This window comes from Lethenteron reissneri, chromosome 2 (genome assembly GCF_015708825.2).
Source record: "Lethenteron reissneri isolate LAM-NWPU_2019-01 chromosome 2, ASM1570882v1, whole genome shotgun sequence".
Lineage (NCBI taxonomy): Eukaryota > Metazoa > Chordata > Hyperoartia > Petromyzontiformes > Petromyzontidae > Lethenteron > Lethenteron reissneri.
The window spans coordinates 12,610,246-12,629,494 of record NC_083780.1 but is presented as its reverse complement, the minus strand read 5'-3'; the positions used below and the strand labels follow the sequence as shown (position 1 = coordinate 12,629,494).

Genomic DNA, 19,249 nt, shown 5'->3' with positions numbered 1-19,249 from the left:
TACTTGTCATGTATTTTTTTTACCAAATGCAACTTAAAAAGACGATTTGAATTTGGCGTGTCAAACTGCGACTGCATCTCTTATGTTTGCTTAACTAGGGAAGCGTCAGTCTTGTGACTGCTTTTCAGGAGGGTCCTGCCAAGTTTTTGCACCAGGGGATCATGATTGCTATGTACAAGTATCGCTGAGTAATTCGCTGGTAGTTTTTTTTGTTTCAAATTTGACATTCGGACCATAACACGCATTGCCCTACTATGCAAATGATGTCAGGGGATCTTTCACGAGCGCTGTGACAACGCGTGGGTTTTTATTATGGTTATATGCCCGTAGTAATGATCAAACCTGCAACAAGGGGAACATGCGCTATCATACGGCCCCTGATGCGCAGAATTTGCCATTGAGTTAATTTCGTTCCTAGATTCTCCCTCGCTGCAGGAGGATCAAAGGTTCAAATATATACTATTTAAGGAGCTTGAAACGAATGCAATACCATTCTGAAATAAAATTTCAACAATACAGTTCGTGCCCCGGTAGTTTAAGGTTGCATGGGGTGGGTATATACAGCTACTGTAATTTATCCATTCGAGTAAAATCGAAATTTCGACGATATTATCCAAGCCAAAAGGATGAAGTTTTTCGTCGTGTCTCCCACTATTCAGGTTGGGTCTATGCATAATTATCTCGTGGCTTGTAACTAATATGAGTTCATTCTAGATTTGAAGCTTTCGTGACTGCAAGGATTCATACTCTTTGGTTTATTCGGTAAAGTCACGTAGGTATAAAATAAATGAAAACAACTAAATTAAATCACGACGTTTCGGGCGCAACACAAGTGTCCGAAACGTGATTTAATTTAGTTTTCAATTTTTTTTTACCTACGTGACTTTACCGAAAAGACCAAAGATTAATCTGACTTAATGTTAATACTCGCCGAAAGTGAAGGACTTTGACCATATGGAGAGGCATTTAGGTTTAAATACCAAGAAACGACGGTGGAAATGAAAGCGATAGACACGTATTTGTTAAAACGTGGCCAGGCGTGTTACGTCTCCTCGGATCCTTGGGATGATGGTGGCTTTTGAATATTCACTCATTAAAACAAATCTTAGCAGCTACAGAACTTCCAAGCTGATAATGTTTTATGTGCATACCCGTGAGTGCTCGAAGGCCGTACTACAAAAAAGATTAGAATGTATACGAAATATGATAATTGTTTTTTTTACCCTTTTATCTGGCAACAAAACTGACACCTTTTTTTTACAAGGAGTCATGTTTACATTGGCCACAATACCTGCGGTCGGAATGCAAACAAAAAACACAACTCTGATAATGTATGCACTGTCCTTGAAATTGATTGGTCCACACCCGAGACAGCTTTTCTTAGAGCCTAGTCTCACATGGTGTTGGACCAGATGACGCCTTTTGGCGTGTGGACCAATCAATTTCAAGGACATTATCAGAGTTGTGTTTTTTGTTTGCATTCCGACCGCAGGTATTGTGGTCAATGCAAACATGACTCCTTGTAAAAAAAGGTGTCAGTTTTGTTTCCAGATAAAAGGGTAAAAAAACAATTATCATATTTTTCTACTGGCAAAGGAGGTTCCAATGGAGGTATACGAAACTTAACAGTTTTTTTTCTCGTTCTGTCGTCATCTTTGTCTCACCTCAATTCCACGGATTGGGGTTTAAATGCACGTGCCCGCCAACAGGGGGAGTGCACAGGGCTTAATACCCACAAATCATAGCGGCTTCTCAACGCGAAAAGCCAGATACGCACTCACTTTAGTGAAGTTAAATAAAGAAATGAAGGTAGTAGATGTATGACTATTTTAATTTAAAATAAACTTTGAGAAGCATTTTCTGTTGCTAATACAATTGCATTTAGTGTCCACGTAAGGGGCCCCATAGTGTACATTGTATGGAGGCTGAGTATAAGTATGGCCGAGAAGACCTGTAAGCCTTTGATGTGTTTTCGGGTTATACCGAATTGTTATTTTTGGAGGGAAGCGGCCGAAACTCTTGGGTTTGTCGCTTCCTCTATACAGTTTTAAAGAAAGGGTTTTCAATCGATACCGTGCGCGATTTGTATATAAGTCCCGACTGTCGTTGAGGTATGGCTCACGGTTGTAACCACGCACAGAACAGTATTAGTATGGCATAGCGTTGTAGTCACCGAATGAAATATACGTTGTCGAGCGCAAATGGTTACCGGTACTCTTTTATTTGGGCATACCAATTAAAGCAATGTTGATTTTGAGAAAGACGTTCTTAAGTTGCCAACCTTTTAGAAATAAATATTTTAAGATTCTTCCACGAATCCAAAGAAGTCGATCTGTTATCCATATAATACATTTTGGAGGATGGGCAAATTCAAGTTAAATTTTCGCTGTTTAATCCATCTCTTATTAATAACACCGGCAATTAATCATGAGAGAAGCGACACCCGTATAGGTTTTGGCCTCTTCCTTACAAGGATACAGTAAAAATGCAATCATTAAGTTAGTAATATCTCCATAATCTTCATATTACATTTCATAACCTGTAAAAATTATACAACCCCAGGAAATGTTGGACACTCCCGCCCATTCCTCCACTTTTTGTGGGCTTCTCAGGCTTCTGTTATCCAAAAACATGTCTTATAAATTAAAATAATTGTTTTAAGCTTGAAGCAACCACATTGTACAATATTATGGTGCCCAAGCAGTCAGACATTTGAGTCTTGATGCGCATGACGTCACTGCCTTGATGTCACCTCATCGCTAACACAAAAATGTGAATACTCAAATGGGAAGTATTGTATTACACGTAATTATCGCTGTTGTTTATGACTTTTCGACTGCAACACAAGCATTCATCATTTTTCACACTTGATGATGATTGCTTGTGTTGCAGTCGAAACGTCGTGAGAATTTTTCTTGTTTTATATTTTTACTATTTTATTATTTCCCTTCTACGTGACTTTACCGAAAGAACCAAGAATAATAAATTCTGTTTTTATTTTATTCTTTTATTTTTTCCCTTCTACGCGACTTTACCGAAAGAACCAAGAATATATAAAAAAAACCCCCACTAAGGGTTTGACGGCTCTGATTAAATCGTGCCTAATCGAATCGCTGCGCGCTCGAATCGACGCACGACAACGCAGCGACGGGAATCGATTCCCTTTTCGTTGGGTTCCGGTTACCCCCCCCCCCTGCCGCCCCCCCCCTCCCTGGCAACCGTTGCCAGGGGCCCAAGCGGCGGGGGCTTCGCGCGCGTTGTGAGGCCGCCGGTTAAAAAGGAAAACTTCCATCGGCGGCTTCGTCGTCGTTGTCGTCGTCGTTGTTGTTGTTCAACCAGTTTACAACAAATGTGCAAGTTTAAAACAGCTGCTTGAGAGGAGAAACCTCGTGGGCTTTCGACGCAAGCGTCGTTTGCCGGCTGTGGATCACGAGAAGAGGTGAATGATAACACTAACAAAAAATGTATATTTTTTGAAAATATCTTAAAATATTTTTTTATGTTCCTGGGTAGTAAGTGTTGTTTTCTAATTGCTTATGCCGCAAAAGTATTGAAAATGGTTATTATCACCCAACAAACTTTGCTTTTGTGACCAGGACAGTGAGAGAAAACGTGGTGTGCGTTTGCGTCATTCCTTCACGTAAAGTCGTGGTCACAAAAGCAAAGTTTGTGGGGAATAAGAGCAATTTTATATACTTTTGAGACATAAGCAATTAGAAAATAACACTTACTACCCAGGAACAAACATCGTGTTAACCAAGTGTAACAATAATGACGCTAAACGTCGTGGTGTGGGTTTCATTAAAGGCGTTTGCGCCCGTTAAGTCTGCAATTGTCAATGGCGAGTGAACCAAAGTTAAGCGATTTAATATTTTTGCAAAAATTAAATACTCACGTATATAAGGAACGACGAGAGCATATTAGCCGTGTGTTAGCGCAAGTTCTGCGGTGAGAGATGTTTAAAATAGTCTTGAGGTTTTTTCGGTAAAGTCACGCAGGTAAAAATAAGAAATAAAATAATAATAAATGCAAATAAATCACATTTTCTTTTTTACTTTAAATTTTTTACCTACGTGACTTTACCGAATAAACCTAAGAGTATGAATCCTTGCAGTCACGAAAGCTTCAAATCTAGAATAGATATTTAAAATGTATTACTTTAAGCTTGAGCCCACGTGTAATTATTGATGCGTTAGAACGAGTTTTTTTTATTTTCTTCAAGTTACTATTTTTCTACGTGGATTATGTTTTTTTATGTTTGTTTAAAATAATGACTTACGATGCGAGATTATATTGTGTATACAGACATAGGTAGTGATATGGCATTCACCCAGCAGTGGATACACAGCGGTTGATGATAGTAACCGCATTCGAACGTTAACTTTATAATGTGAAACCATTAATAATTATAAACACGCTTTGATACCGTACTTTTAAAAATTTAAACGATTTATGTTTCAGTGTAAGAAGTTTGTCTTGTCTTCTTGGTTCTTTCGGTAAAGTCACGTCGAAGGGAAGTAATAAAATAAAATTAAAATAATAGTTATTTTTATATTTTTTTATAATTATTTTATTGTTTTATTTGTATTATTTTATTACTTCCCTTCTACGTGACTTTACCGAAAGAACCAAGAAGATGAATCCCTGCAGTCACGAAAGCTTTAAATCGAAATTTAAGTTTGTCTTGTTTTACACGCAGTTTAGCCGTTTAATTGTTGCGAGTCAATGAAGACTTAAAAATGTTCTACAAACGACAACAAATATCCCTTTTTCTACCTACGTGACTTTACCGAAAGAACCAAAAACTATGGATTCCTGCAGCCACGAAAACTTCAAATATAGAATGAACAATTAACCCAAAATCACAACAACGCTTGGTCCTGCAATCCCCGTTGTTGTGTGGTGTCGGTAACTGTGAATGCAGTTGAAGGAGTTAACATGCGCTTGTTGTTATTACAATAAATAAGCCAAACACGCTGCCACATGGCGTCCTAATTCCACTGGCAAACACGGGCCAGCTTTGGCCACATTTGGTGCGGCGTTTGAATTCGCGGACGGAATTCCAGACAGACCCCACTGGCTTACAGTACAGTACTTTATTATTCATTCACTCTGGTGCCCCTAATTCCTGTAGAGTGACCGTGCTTCGTCACCACGGCATGATACCCACAAGCGATGGGTTCTATTCGTGCGTGTGGCTAAATGTTCTTGAGTTAAATGCCGATGTCTGCCGTGAGCCACGACGAGAGGGTTTTGCTGTTCGTCCTCCGTTGCAGTTTGGGTTGTACGGCCACAATTGTGTGACCGTGGCTTGTCCTTCATTTTACATCCACGAAGATGTGCCGCATCGGCGTGTTGATGTGTTGATGCGGTTGATGTCTTCGAGGAATGTCAAAGCCGGGAGATGCGATGTTAACACTGACCGAGCCAATGTTAAACAGTCCAGCGTGTTGACCAGGCAATTATTAAACCGATATCACGAGTTTCGTCGAGTCGTCTGGCTGCCCGCAGTTGATGAAGCCATCAAGCTCACCAAGCCAATAGCAGCCTTGTTAGCCAACACATAACGGACTCAACTCAGTCAGGGTTGACCCAAGGTAGCGAGTTGATGACGTCGATTATTGGGCGTTGACCAATGTAAAATGCGTTGACCAAATGAGGAGGTAGACTTGGGTAATCAATCAACCTAGCGAACTGGTCAAGCGGAGTTGACCAACGCAGACTTGAACAATTATATGAGTTGACCAGGCCAGAAAGTTGACCCATCTAGGAATTGACTTGTTTATTAATCAGCATACAGAAACTTGTCTGCGTTCATGAGCAAAAACCATCCCGCTCAGCCACCCAAGTAAGCAGTCGCTCTGTGTGGGTTTAAAACTCTCTGGCTGCAGACGCCAACAAAGCCGCTGGGAGACAGCCACGCTGGGTCCTCTCAGCGTTTTGTTTTAAATTCCTGTTTCGTTTGGCTTGTTGTGTGGAATGTTAAAACCACCGGGAGGCGCGTAACGGGTTCCCAATCATGGCCAAGGGGTACAGTGTTCTGGACCACAGGCTATGTATGGATCAGATACTCCATAAAGTTGTACTCATCGCAGAATTCTCGAGTTGTATTAATTGTCAACAAAGTTATGATAAATGATTAGAGTCGGGAGTATTTTCAGTAGTGGTCTACCATCGATTTTCTAAGTTTACGGTTCGAGTGAACGGTTGTATTGTCTTGTAATGACCAGAGTTAGCAAATTATTCCTTTTATATAATCTAAAAGTGGATTACCAAGAAGAAGAATAACACGTTAGGTGAGTGAGATCGCATGTTCATGCATGTTGGTAGTGGCTACTAAAAGTTGGGATGTGTTGTACGAGATGCAGAGTTTGATAAAATAATGTTTTGAGAGATGAAAAAAAAGCTTCAGTACAGTCTACATTGTAAAAAAATGCAAAAGCTGGACGTTTCAGTTTAGCATTCAGGCAGCTGGGAATGCCTCCCTTTGGTTAAAAGCATGTGGAAGATAAAAGTTAATGTTTATACATGGGGAGGGGGTGTGTAAATGACAAAGTCACAGTGGACATTCTTAGCACAAATGTCCATTATCAGCCCTGAGCCTGTGGTTGGAAATTCCACGTATGCATGGCGGGTGCCAAGTCTGTGCAATTGACTTTGTGCAAAGCAACACTTGTATTCACGATTGGGGGACGTGGACTGAGTCAGGCCTGACTGGGATTTGAACTTATAACTTTAGTACCGTGAGTCCTGAACACTGCAATATGTATTGCTAACAGATCATTTGTCTGATTATTGATTAATTTTGACTCACACTTTTACCCTCTGTGACTTTTTCATGCTATAAATTGGAAATATTAAATTCATCTTAATTTTAAGCTTTCGTGACTGCAGGAATCCATACTCTGGTTCTTTCGGTAAAGTCACGTAGGTATAAAATAAAATAAATCACGACGTTTCGGGCGCAACACAAGCGTCCGTCATCAGGTATTATGCCAAGTCTCCCACGCAAATGAGTTTCAATGTTTCAGTGCTATCATCTGGTTCTAAACAATGTCAAATACATGTTTTATACATATATTTCCCAATTACATTGCAGCATCCCACTGGTGGTTGTCAGCTCATCTACAAACCCCCATAAAAGCTGACCCATCTTTCTCAGCCACAAGGGGGAAGCCAACCCATCAACTTAGTCTTGGCCGCTTGGCCATGCAGCCTCTTGCCCATCTTGTGGTCGGTCATTCAATGCCAGATGGTCGGTTCATACAAAGGGGGGCATACCTTTAAGGTCACATGCCAACCATGCACCAGTGATCTGGCAAAATGAAGTGATTGCTGCTGCTGTTAATCCTGCTGTTACGGCTGCTATTAATCATCTAGCTGCTGCTATGCAGATACCCAGATAGACATCCAGCCTGTCACTCAACTGGCCGATCAGCCGTTGGCAACGTTGCTACCCATTCACCTGGCAATGTAGCCACATCCAGCCTCCCCCACCCTTCCACCCCTGTCCTGGCCACCCATCAACTAGAACAAGTGGTCACCCAGCCTCCTAGCCACCCTTACCCACCCAGAGCAGAGCGTCCTGGGCGTGTACAGTGAATGGTTGGACGTGTGCAGGAGCGTGGGTGACTCGGTTATAAAAATGCAGTTGCCTCACAACGGAGTCAAGCTACGGGTGGTGGGGGGTGTTTCGTTACCGAGGCAACAGGGGGGGCTGCATTAGTAACCGCGATGCAGCTCACGGACTCCTTACACAGCAGCGTTACGGGGTGGGTTCTGTGAAGACGGCAAGGGCCCTATTCCAATTTCTTATTGTTGCTGTTGTTTGGATGCTAGGGTTAATTTGTGTGTGCGTGCTGGAGGCTTGAATCGAACTGATCGTTTTTGGTCATTAAGGAGATTTGCATTGCATTTGTGAGATTGGCGGCTTTATCACGGATTAAATGTGTTTAGCTGTAAATCGTGCATTCTGGCACCCGCTGTATATTTTTTGCACCGTTGTTTTACTGTAACACGTTTAATAGAGAATAAGCATTCATGTATTACGCGACAGATGTATAAACGTGGAAACGGTGACAGTGGGAGATATGTGTGGCTTATTTGAATGTGTTTGACTGTGGTGGAGGTAATGTAATGGGTGTTATGTCGGTTGGTTGTGCTGGTGATGTGGTTGTATGCAGGTGTAGGTAGGTGCTGGTGATGCCAGGACAGGCGGATTTGCCCATGATGGGCGGCTCTTTCAATCCAGGGGCCTTCGCGGGCCCTGCCGCCTACACGCCCGTGCTCATGCCTTTCAAGGTACCCGTCACAGCCGTGTGTACGCTGGTATGTGTGCGTGCGAGAGAGAGATTAATCGTATGTCTAAAACAGTAATTTCTCATTTAAGATGCACTACTGGAAAGATGCCTCTTTAAGCGAGAATGCTTTAAGTGCTGAATTAATGAATTCACATTACAGGGCACAAATAAATAAAGCAATGCAATTTTGCTGCGCATTTGCACTATGCAATCAGCCTGCAGTCATCCCACGGCGGGACAAATAACCGACACGAGGGTACACCTCGTACTTTATAATTCCGTGCATATGCCCGGAATTGCCATACCGCTCAGCCACGCAGCTCAAGAAAGTTGTTTGTCGTCGACCACTCAGAAAGCGCGTTATAACGGTGCGCGTTCCACATTATGACGGGCGCGTACTGTGTTGTGCGCGAAAAGTGTTCCCAAACAGAAGAACTGTGTTGTTGTGAAAACGCGTCTAGCGAGGACTTATGTTCAAGACATAGGGAGAGATTATGTTTCGATTTAAAGCTTTCGTGACTGCAGGGATTCATCTTCTTGGTTCTTTCGGTAAAGTCACGTAGAAGGGAAGTAATAAAATAATAAAAATAATGCATAATAAAATAATTCTCACGACGTTTCGGCCACAACGCAAGCAGCCGTCCTCAGGTGAAGACCTGGTCAGACCTGGTCTTCACCTGATGACGGCTGCTTGCGTTGTGGCCGAAACGTCGTGAGAATTATTTTATTATGTTTTATTTTTATTATTTTATTACTTCCCTTCTACGTGACTTTACCGAAAGAACCAAGAAGAAGGAGAGATTATGTTGATAAGCCTTTGGTCAAATTACCCGGAATGCGCCCCATCTCGTCAGACCTCGGAAGGTAAGCAGAGTTGAGTCTGGATAACGCTTGGATGGGTGACCACCACGAACTAACAGGTTGGTATAAGCTGTGCGGCTACATGGAAGGCACAATAGGACAGTGCTGTAAAGTGCATTGTTATATTGTACTTCTATGCTACCAGGTCTGTGTTTTTCACCTTGACCAACCCGCATTGACCAGCGTGGTGATGTATGGTCAAATAACCCCCACGGTCTACAGGGCGTGATGAGGGCCTTGTCCAGCAGTGGATTGGCGAAAGAGCTGTGTGTTGATTTATATTTGTATTGCGATGCAATTATTGACTCATAATTAATCTCCACTGTGTTGAGTGTTGTGCCTTTTCGCGTTTGGATTTCACTCCAAAAGTTGCGTATGCGCTTTGGCAATGTGCATTGTGCAGTGCACGACATATGGTCTGTGTCGTAAGCTGTGCGTCTCATGGTGCGTACCATCGTCATGTGCCACGCGGAGTGTGCTGTGCGTCATGCGGTGTTCATGTTATCGAAAGAACAACTTGTTGTTGCCTTTAAATGATCAAAACTGCAGTTCTTTTGGTTCATCAATTAATTATTTTAAATTAAAATCCACCGTACAAGGTACCATTTGGTGGAGACTATAAAAAGAGGGTGCCCAATGAAGACTTGGATTAAAAACATTGTAGAATGGATGTGCTTGACCACAATCAGCTGATTTAAAACTAAAAACTTTTTTTTATTAAGGCCCCAGTGAGCCATACAGCTCTTTTTCAGAAGCGACCTGGCCACAAATGATAGCTCAACGAAGTGACTTATCACGTGAAAAGATAAGAGGGTGATCATAACCAGAGCTGCCAGTTTTATTGGATTGTTTTTGTGCTTTTGCTGTACCTCAAGTTCCGCGAGCGCAGGGAGGCTGTGGACTGGCGGCGTCTGGGCGCGGTGGACGTGGAGCGCGTGGCTCGCGAGGTCGACGTCGCCACGCTACAGGCAACTGACGCAGCCTCCTCCAATTCCCTCCACTCACACACACTGCAGCCATCTTCTGCCTGTCGTAGCCTTCAGCAGCTACACCGCGTGTAGCCTTTGTCAAAATCAACTGGAGTGTACTCGGTCCAGTTGATTTTGTTAAACTCTGCTGGATTTGAGCCTGATGACTGACATGTGTAAAACATGTGTTTTCGGTTTCTGCATAGGGTAGTGCAGCAAAATCCAGTTTTGTAATGTACTATGCTCCAATGCATATGCTCACCATCTTCACCAACCCTCTGATGTGCACACTGCTTGGAGATCCCTCCTCATGGCTTTTCCCACTGATAATGCCCTCAATCTGTTGAAGTCCAAGATTTAGACTTTCCTTTTCTTCTAATTTGACTTTTTTTTTCATCTTGACTCTCACATGCTATGCTGCATTTAAGTTTTTAGCTTCCTACCATCCTTTTTCCAAGCTCGATGTTTTGACATGGGAATATTTGAGCTTTTTTTGCTGCATGCTGACCCGAGAAAAGAGGGCTCTTTGCAAAAATTCAAACACATTTGACCCTGACAACTGTCCATTGGCATCCCTACCGCTAATTACTTGCTAAAACAAACGCGCGTTGGAAAGCATTCCATAATCCACGCTATGTTTTATTGTTTTCTTAACTAGTTTTGAGTTGCTTCTTCCCCTAATCTCCCCGGCGGCGGTGCGTGCTTTCCCCACTCACAGGAGTACATCACGACAGTGACGTACTGCGATGTGACCAGCGAGCGCTGCGCGCGCTGCCAGGCGCCCGCCGACCCGCTGCTCGTGAAGCTGCTACGGTTGGCCCAGCTCACGGTCGAGTACCTGGTTCACACGCAGGGCTGCCTGGGCGCTGGCGCGCACGCCGCGCACACACGCACGCAGGTAAACGGCTCGACTTCGGTGCACGGGCAGTGCAGCACTGGCGTCTGTAGCAGGGAGAACTTGATAGGAAGAAAATCACCTCCACAAAAAATAAATGGCTCTTATCTTTCACATACCAGCAGACATTAATTTCATCCAGGTTACTGACCAGCAATTGTTTTTTATTCTTGCACCCAGCACACCACTGCTAAGCACGGTTGGCTACGTACGGTGTGAAAGAAGTTCAACATACATGTTAGTCACGTGCTTACTCCAGTCTGCCAGCGACCCGGAAAATATTGAGAAATTAAACTTTGCATACCAGGCATATAACCATGCATCGTTTCATCAATTAAAATAGCTTATTGTACTCATATATAATACATTAATTAGTTTTTAAGTATATTATTCATGTGAATCATATGCAGATATAATTAGATGCAGCTGTGGGGCTGTGGTACATGGCGGTCAGCGGGGGATGGTGCAGCAACATTCTTTGTTCTACTGTACTTCTGTGCCCCCACATTTATGCTCGCTGCCTTCATCAACGTGCACTGTCCAGAGTAGTGAAGTATGGTCAATAACCCCCCACTACCCGCATAGCATGGCAAGTCCCCTACCCAGCAGTGAGTTTACCACAGGGTTGAGCACATCTATGTGTTTGTATTGATTCTTTATTTTATTCTGTCTCATTTGTAGAGTGTTCATTCAAATCGACTGATTGATTGAACTACACTACCAGCATATGATACATTATATGGGTTTTATCTTCCTTTAATTAACAAAAGAATGGAAAATTCTACTTTAAGTTAATTGTACAACTGACCACAGGGACGTGCACTAACTGGGAATCAATGTACATGGAACCCTAAAGACATTGGACCTTGGAGACGTCGAATGAAGTATACATGGGACCTTGGGGCACAGAATCTGACTTAAAGTGCACACGCGAACAAGTTGCACAGGAATCAGGGCACACCCAATGTGTGAGTCTCAGTGAAACCCAGCAAAACTAAGACACAAGAGACAAAGGATATGATAAACATGGGATCCAGGACACAGATCGAAGACACACAGAACCTGAGACGCAAGGAACACACTGTATTCAGGACATGTGGGGTCTAAGACATAGTACCTGGGGCACACAATACCTGGGATGAATTGAACTTAGAAAAGATAGTACTCTAAACACAAGTGACTGAGAAGATATGGAACCCAAGATGCATGCGGAAAATAGAGTAGGGGAAGGGGCAGGCTGGGCAAGATAAAATGGCCAAAATGGCTGCGTGGGTCCTAATTTTTTTTGTCCGTGGCTCCAAAAGCCTTTTAATCAGACCTGGGAAACACCTGATGTGAGACACACATCCTGCATATCTAGGTCAGGGACACATGGCAACCAGGACACGAGGCGACACGACTTAACACGTGGCTTAATTACTCACGAAAAGCACTTTCTTTTCTGACAGCCTGTAAGGCTAAACCGAGGAACGTCTACTTTTGTGGGCACGCACGCACGCACGCACGCAGGGTCTAGCGGCGGAGCTGGGCCGTGCCCGAGCTGAAGCGGAACGCCTTGCGGAGGAGCTCAAGGCCGCGCGCGACGAGTGTCGCCGCAGGAAGAAGTTGGTGGCGGCGTTGCAACTCATGCTGCAGGCCAACGCCAACCACTACCACAAGGTGCCCACCGCCATGCAGGCGCTCGCCCCAACCCAACTGTGTCGCCCGTCACTTGGACTCGGTTGCCCAACTGACCCGGGCGGCCTGGTTACTGGGGTCACCGTAATATGGCGATACAGCGAATTAAGGTCCGCGATAATCATATCGTCCTTTTTGCCGAGTGTTGTTGCATTTTGATAATGGTTGCTCATCACGTTTTTTGTAAAAATTATATTTGGTATTTTTTTTAAAGCAACCACGTGTTTGTTCATTATGGCGCTTTTAAAATAGAGCAAAGGACAACGATAATAGAATAAAAATGCCCCGTGCAGTAATAAAGGTATAGAAATCTGATATTGCAATGATCATCATATTGTAAAAACTGATGCAGGGTTTGTGTGGAACAAACGAATAAGAGGTTTCTAGGAGTAAGCAATAATGGGTCTGTGAAAGGCAGAGTGGGTTGCCATTCGGACTCTGAAAGATCATGAGAGTTTTTGTCTGCACTTCTGCCCATCTGAACTTCCTCCACTGGTTTGACAACAAACATCAGTATGGCCTGTATGTAGATTTCTATAAAAATATAATGCCATTCTGTCTCATAGAGGTTCAAAGCATGGTCGTATACAGGTCAACAATCCCTAATCTACATAGACTGATGCTTAACAACATATGCACCCCGTAGTTATCCAGGATTTCATTAAAAGTTCTGTATTCCAGGCATGTGTTAGCATAACCAGGGTTAGAATATTGTACAGACTGCTAAAGCTTCATCATTATCATCATCAGCCATGAATCAATCCTCTAATGTGGGAAGACCTCTCCAAGCCGTCGTCATTCTATCATGATCCTTTAGTGTAACATTTCAGGGGTGCCATGGTAGTTAACGACCTCAACTGGTATATGGGAGGTCGTGGGTTTGATCCTGACCCTGGTGCCTGTATATTTGGAGTTTGCTTTTTGGTTCTTTTGGTAAAGTCACGTAGAAAGAAGAATAAAATACGTACCTTTACCGAAAGAACCAAAAAGTAATTCCTGCAGTCACGAAAGCCCCAAATCACATTTGGAGTTTGCTTGTGGTCACGTTCATTTTTCTCTGGGTCCTCCCGGTTTTTCTCTCCATATTTAGAAACTTGCGTATAAAGTATTTGGCTGCTATAAATTTCCACATGATAAGCCACTTCGTTGGGTTATCATTTATGGCCAGGTCGCTTGTGCAAAAGAGTTATATAACTCAGTGGGCTTTACCTGGTAAGAGAAAAAAAGTTTAGTTTAATCGTTTTTAGTTTTCATATCGCACCAGCATTCGAGCTGATATTTCATCACTCAATTTCCTCCTGGGTGTGTTCCCATCTTTGGCTTCCACTCCATAATTATTCTGGATGACCAGCCATTATCCCTTCTGGCAACATTTCCTACCAAAGCTCACATTTCAAGTCGAATAGTGCACAAATACGCATGGAAAGGTGTGTGCTTGGAACTACATTGAGAGATAGAAAGTGGAACATGTAAATTAGAGAGCATACGCAAGTTAGATATATGATATTTCTAAAGCTTATATAGACATATTTGGAAGTGAATGTTAAACTCTTTAATAAATAACTTATGATATTTCATATGTTAATAATTTTGATACTGGCAAAAGAGGGTCCTCCCATAGATATAGTACATGGAATTAATTTCAGTGACATCAGATTGATCAGTTTCATGAATTTTCACCCCCTGGTGCCACGAACATAAGTCTCAGCCACCAGATGGGTCCATGTGGAGTTTTGCCCCTAGGGTAGGTACGCATGAATGCACGGGCGCATAAGGCCATGCACTCGTAAGATTAAAACGGAAGCAATTGCCTTTTTCATGGTTGATTTAAAAAAAAACGTCGTGCTTTAACGCCGAACCTCGCTGCCCCGCCGCACACGATCACGTCAAAAGCGAGTGAGCGTGTGCAGCCATGCGACGCAGTGCACGCATGGAAGAGAAGGCGTCTTCAGACTCCTTACACCGAGAGTGGGAAACCTTTCCATTGCTGAGGGCTGTATACGTAACGGTAAAGGTGTAGCCCCACAATTACCTGTTCACGCCACTGCTGACGGAAAGGCCTCTAGTAGAGGGCGATCTAGAGAAACCCTCTTCCAGTAATTTTGGCCTACCGTTCCATGCTGGCCTGATGTCTTGAAAAGAGGTAGGAGTACCCGCACTTTACCCTGCCACTCGCTGATCGACTAACTGTGGAGTGTTAATTATACTGTTGGGTGGACAGAGGCGGGATAATTTATGAAACTTGACAATTGTTTCAACTGCTGCGCTGGGAGAACGAAGCAGCGACTAGATTGAAAGTCCAGGGTTCTAACTCTTAGAACACATCAGCATTCTGAGGGCTGAAGAGGGCTTACAAATACTTTTGGTGGGCCATGCATTTGATCACACTCGGACTCTATTGCATTGATTGTGTGCTCAGAACTACTTGAAAGAGAGAAGGTGACTGAACACACTAAACGTAGAAACACAATGTTGCCAGGTCGAAAATATATTCCTCTCTAGTACCTGAGTAGTGCAGCCGAGATGCTTCCAATGATGCATTAATGTTGTTGGTGCACCATTCTAAAGTGGTAAGGCTCATGCGACCCAAGGTCGCATGATATAAAGTCATAAGTTCACAATGTGACTGCCCACGTTGGAGGCATGGCTGTGCTGAGAACGCCACTGACCTTTAAAGGCCTCTCTCCCCGGGGCGGATAATGTCTGTCCGTGGACTGCGGAGCAGGTTTTCTGTGATACGGTTAACGCTACGTGACAATACAATTTACATGCAAGTCCCTCTTTGAGATCTGGAAAGCTTAACTGACATTCATTCAGGATGCGAGTTCAAATCCTTGTCTGGGGTTGTCCCTCTAGGTTCGATAGAACAAGTGCCCCTCTGTGGTAAGTCAGTAGTGGTTGTCCTACTGAGAGACTGGTCTACTCCATAGGAATGTGGAATTTCCACCACAGATTCATGGCCCCCAACAGATTAGCTCCACTTGACGCAGTTATCTGGCTTGACCACCTGAATGTAAAAGTGTAGTTGTTGTACTGCATCGACATCAGCCATACGAAAGAAGAATGGTCCTTTGAACATGGAGACACATGAACTTAATTATTTGGGAGAGCCTTACTGAGTATCCGATCACTGAGTTCCCACTCAACCACTCGAATACTGTGCCTACCTTAAGAGGTGCTTGCTAACAGCATCTAAAATGCATCTCACCAGGGCTCCTTGTGTGTGCCTGTATTTATGCGTGTATGCAGTGCCAGTTTTGTGATAAGGCCTTCATGAACTATGCCTACCTTCAGAACCACGTGGAGCGCAGACATCAGGAGGTCACAGAAGGAGGTACCTGGACACATACACACACAGAAAGACCTGAAGCAAAAGAATAATACGTAATTTAGCCCTGCAGACCATATGAACAACTGCTGTTTGTGAACACCTATTACGGTCTGCACATCACATGAGAGAATTTTATGGCCGGAATCACGCCCAATTGCCTTTTGTTTCCCCAGTGCTGATGTTTACACACCACACTCATTTAAGGCTGAGTTGACCTAGGGGAGGCCTAGGGCCGGCTCAGATATCACTCACCACTGATGTTAGCCATGGCTGGGAATCAAACAAAGGTCGTCAAGTTTGTAATACAGTGCACAGACCACCTAACCACCACTAATCCAACCCTATGAAAACAAAGACATATCCTTAATAGACCTTTGGGGAAAGTGCTGTTAGCGAGCATCTATGAAGGCCAGCACGGCACACGAGGGGGTGGGTCACCAGCACCATGCCTGGCCACCTTTGTCTCCATAATGGCTACCTTTTCCAACACACACACAGACACACAACTGGAGAGCCAACCGTTGTATAATACGGCACCACATGCTGTAACGCAAAAGTGGTAGCGCGTCCGTCCGTCCATCTGTCATTGTGCGCGCGTGTTTGCAGAGCGCCAGAAGAAGCGTCGGGTGGAGAAGCTGGAGGAGGAGCTGGAGGGACTGAGGGATGCGCTGAAGCACACGCAGGGCGACCTGCAAAACGAGAGGCAGGCGCAAGCCTTGTTAAGCCAAAAGGTATGAGAGCAAAGACAAGATTTATTTCATATACCATTTAACAGACCTTCACTCATGCTCCTCTTGCTGCCTTCCATTGCCTGGAACTCTCTTTCCCCAGCCATCTGTGCTGTCAACTCCTTGCTCCTGTTCAAGTCTGGGCTCAAGACCTTTTTTTTCTTCTGCCTCTCTGTATAAAATAAATGTGCCCACTGTTAATGTGCAGTGTCTGGAGATGCAGTCGCAATTCAATGCTGCATGCGTCCAGATTGTATATTATAAAGTGCCGATAAGATTCCTCGCTAAATAAATTTCAATATACAGTCTTTTTTCAATCCATTCTGGGTGACGGCATCTTCACGCCATGTCTGTCATGCTTCACCACACTGGACAGTGCAGGTTTTGAGCATGGTGATTAACGCATTGCGCTGCAAACCTGGCAGCCAGAGTCCGATTCTAAGCATAAGATAACACCAGTAGTGAGTGATACCTGACAAAGTCCTGAAGCCCCTCTTCCTCACCGCTTTCACCAACGCAAAATTAACACATTTGGCACTTTTTATTCCCACAGTTCAATATGAACAGGTGTTGGCACCACACGCCCAAAGACAAAGATCCCCCTATATAGCCTTAACAGACTGTTGGGGTAAGTGCTGTTAGCGAGCACCTATCCCTGGCCGCCTTCGTTTACCTAGTGCCAAGGTTACACACCATGCCAGGTACTCTGAGGATGAGTCGACCTAGGGGAGATGCAGGACAAGTTCAGATATTTGTCACTGGTGTTGGCCGTGAAGAGCAAACGAATTCGGGTTGCCGGATTCGCCGCTGCACTGCCGCTCCCCACGCACGCATGCACACTTGCGCGGGCACGCTCACGCTGACAAGATGACGCATGCGTACGTGCTTGCGTCCCACAGGAGCAGGAGGCGCATCGCGAGCGTGAGAGAGACGTGCGAGAGTGGCAGGAGCGCGAGCGCAAGGCCGTGCACGGGGAGGTGCAGCGCACGCGCGAGGACCTGCAGCGTGAGATCAGCGTCCTGAGCGAGCAAAATGTGGCTCTAGAGATGGTGAGCAACAGTGCTGGGCGACATGAGCAACGATAGGACATCAATATCAATGACCAGCTCCTGTGTATACGACCTCGATGGTATCGCGTCATAGGTCATGGTGATACATTTTCTACAAAACACAACGGCCGATGCTGCCGAATCACTTACCTTCAGCAGTGTCATAGGTAGTCGACCCTGGTTAAAAAGTGAAAAAAATGTACCCCTGACCCTCTAAACATAATTTAAGTTTGTGTGTGTGGAGCTATGAGCTACTCAGTTGTTGGGCATTTATGATGTCGGTAACCTACGCCAATGCGGACCACTGCTCTCTGATGAAGAGCGCTGCTGGCTTCGGCTGAGTGGGTGGCCGAGGTCGGGGTCGTTTGAACATTGAGGCCATACAAGGCGATGACGACGTGGTTGAATAAAACCTCGGCCAATGTATCGCTGCTCTAGTGAGCACTCACTGCCGAACGTGCACGCGCAAACACGCTCGCGCAGGCGCACACGACGTGAGTGGCACTGGTTTTTTACAAGTATACGCGCAACCCTTTATGTCGATCCACTAATGTGGCGTAACATCATTGGCAGGGGCCTTGGGGGGAGGAATGAGATGGGCACCCCCCAAACTGTCCAGCCTCTGCCCCTCTTTGTAGCCCAGCACGTGGTTCCCAGGGGGAATTGCATCGCTTACACACTCCATATTTGTGGGTGTTTTTGCATGTGCAGCGTGTGCAGGAAATGGGGAAAAGCCGCACAGAGGATGATATGGAGAAGCAGAACAACAGCTTAATGGCCCTGAAGGAGCAGCTGCGCAAGCAGGCAAGTACTTGTTGCATGTATAGCTCTTTCGTCAGTCAACTGCTGAGTAAGAGTGTCCTCACTTTGTGTGGATTGTGGGGGCTATTTGATGACCAAACATCACACTGATCAGTTGCGGGTTGGTGAAGGCAGGCAGCATAGAAGGAGAGCATAGAATTACAATACAACAATAGATTTTCCTGCACTGCCCTTTGATTGCAACGTGTACCCCACAGCAGCCTATCACAGCTATTTATGCATGATGGTCACCCATACAAGCACTTTCCAGCATAAACTTTTGCTTAGCTTCCTGAGTCTAATGAGATCTGTTGCATCTCTGGTATTTTGGTCTTAGGGAGGCTAGTGCTTACTGGTTGTGAAATTGACTTGCAATGATTAACATGTCTTTTGACCAAACCACCCTTATACAAATAATATAAGGCCACTGGAAAGTTGGATAGAGCGATTGTGCAGTAGTGATGAGCTCACGATACTGTGAACCCGACCGACCACCTGGCCGCACCTGAAATCAGTGGTGAGTGGTAGCTTAACCGATCCTCGCACCTATCCCACACCACTTCACAAACCCGCATCGACCAGCGTGGTCAAGTATGATCATACAACCTCCATGACTACAATGGCATGGAGATGCCGTCA

General features: G+C 44.5%; 1 protein-coding gene across 3 annotated transcripts in view; it reads left to right on the top strand.

Moving 5' to 3' along the window:
- The first annotated feature begins 3,231 nt into the window (after positions 1-3,231).
- The window catches only part of LOC133343139 (cilium assembly protein DZIP1L-like), a 48,941-nt gene continuing 32,923 nt past the window's right edge, over positions 3,232-19,249 (top strand). For 2 of the 3 annotated variants that reach the window (XM_061552631.1, XM_061552629.1), the window contains exons 1-9: positions 3,232-3,439; positions 8,184-8,301; positions 10,037-10,123; positions 10,842-11,027; positions 12,534-12,683; positions 15,951-16,035; positions 16,639-16,763; positions 17,660-17,809; positions 18,521-18,613. In XM_061552631.1, coding sequence (XP_061408615.1) covers positions 8,203-8,301; positions 10,037-10,123; positions 10,842-11,027; positions 12,534-12,683; positions 15,951-16,035; positions 16,639-16,763; positions 17,660-17,809; positions 18,521-18,613 — 975 coding nt within the window. In that variant the 5' untranslated portion in view covers positions 3,232-3,439; positions 8,184-8,202. The remainder of the gene's footprint in view (positions 3,440-8,183; positions 8,302-10,036; positions 10,124-10,841; positions 11,028-12,533; positions 12,684-15,950; positions 16,036-16,638; positions 16,764-17,659; positions 17,810-18,520; positions 18,614-19,249) is intronic. The other variant, XM_061552630.1, reaches the window with a different exon arrangement.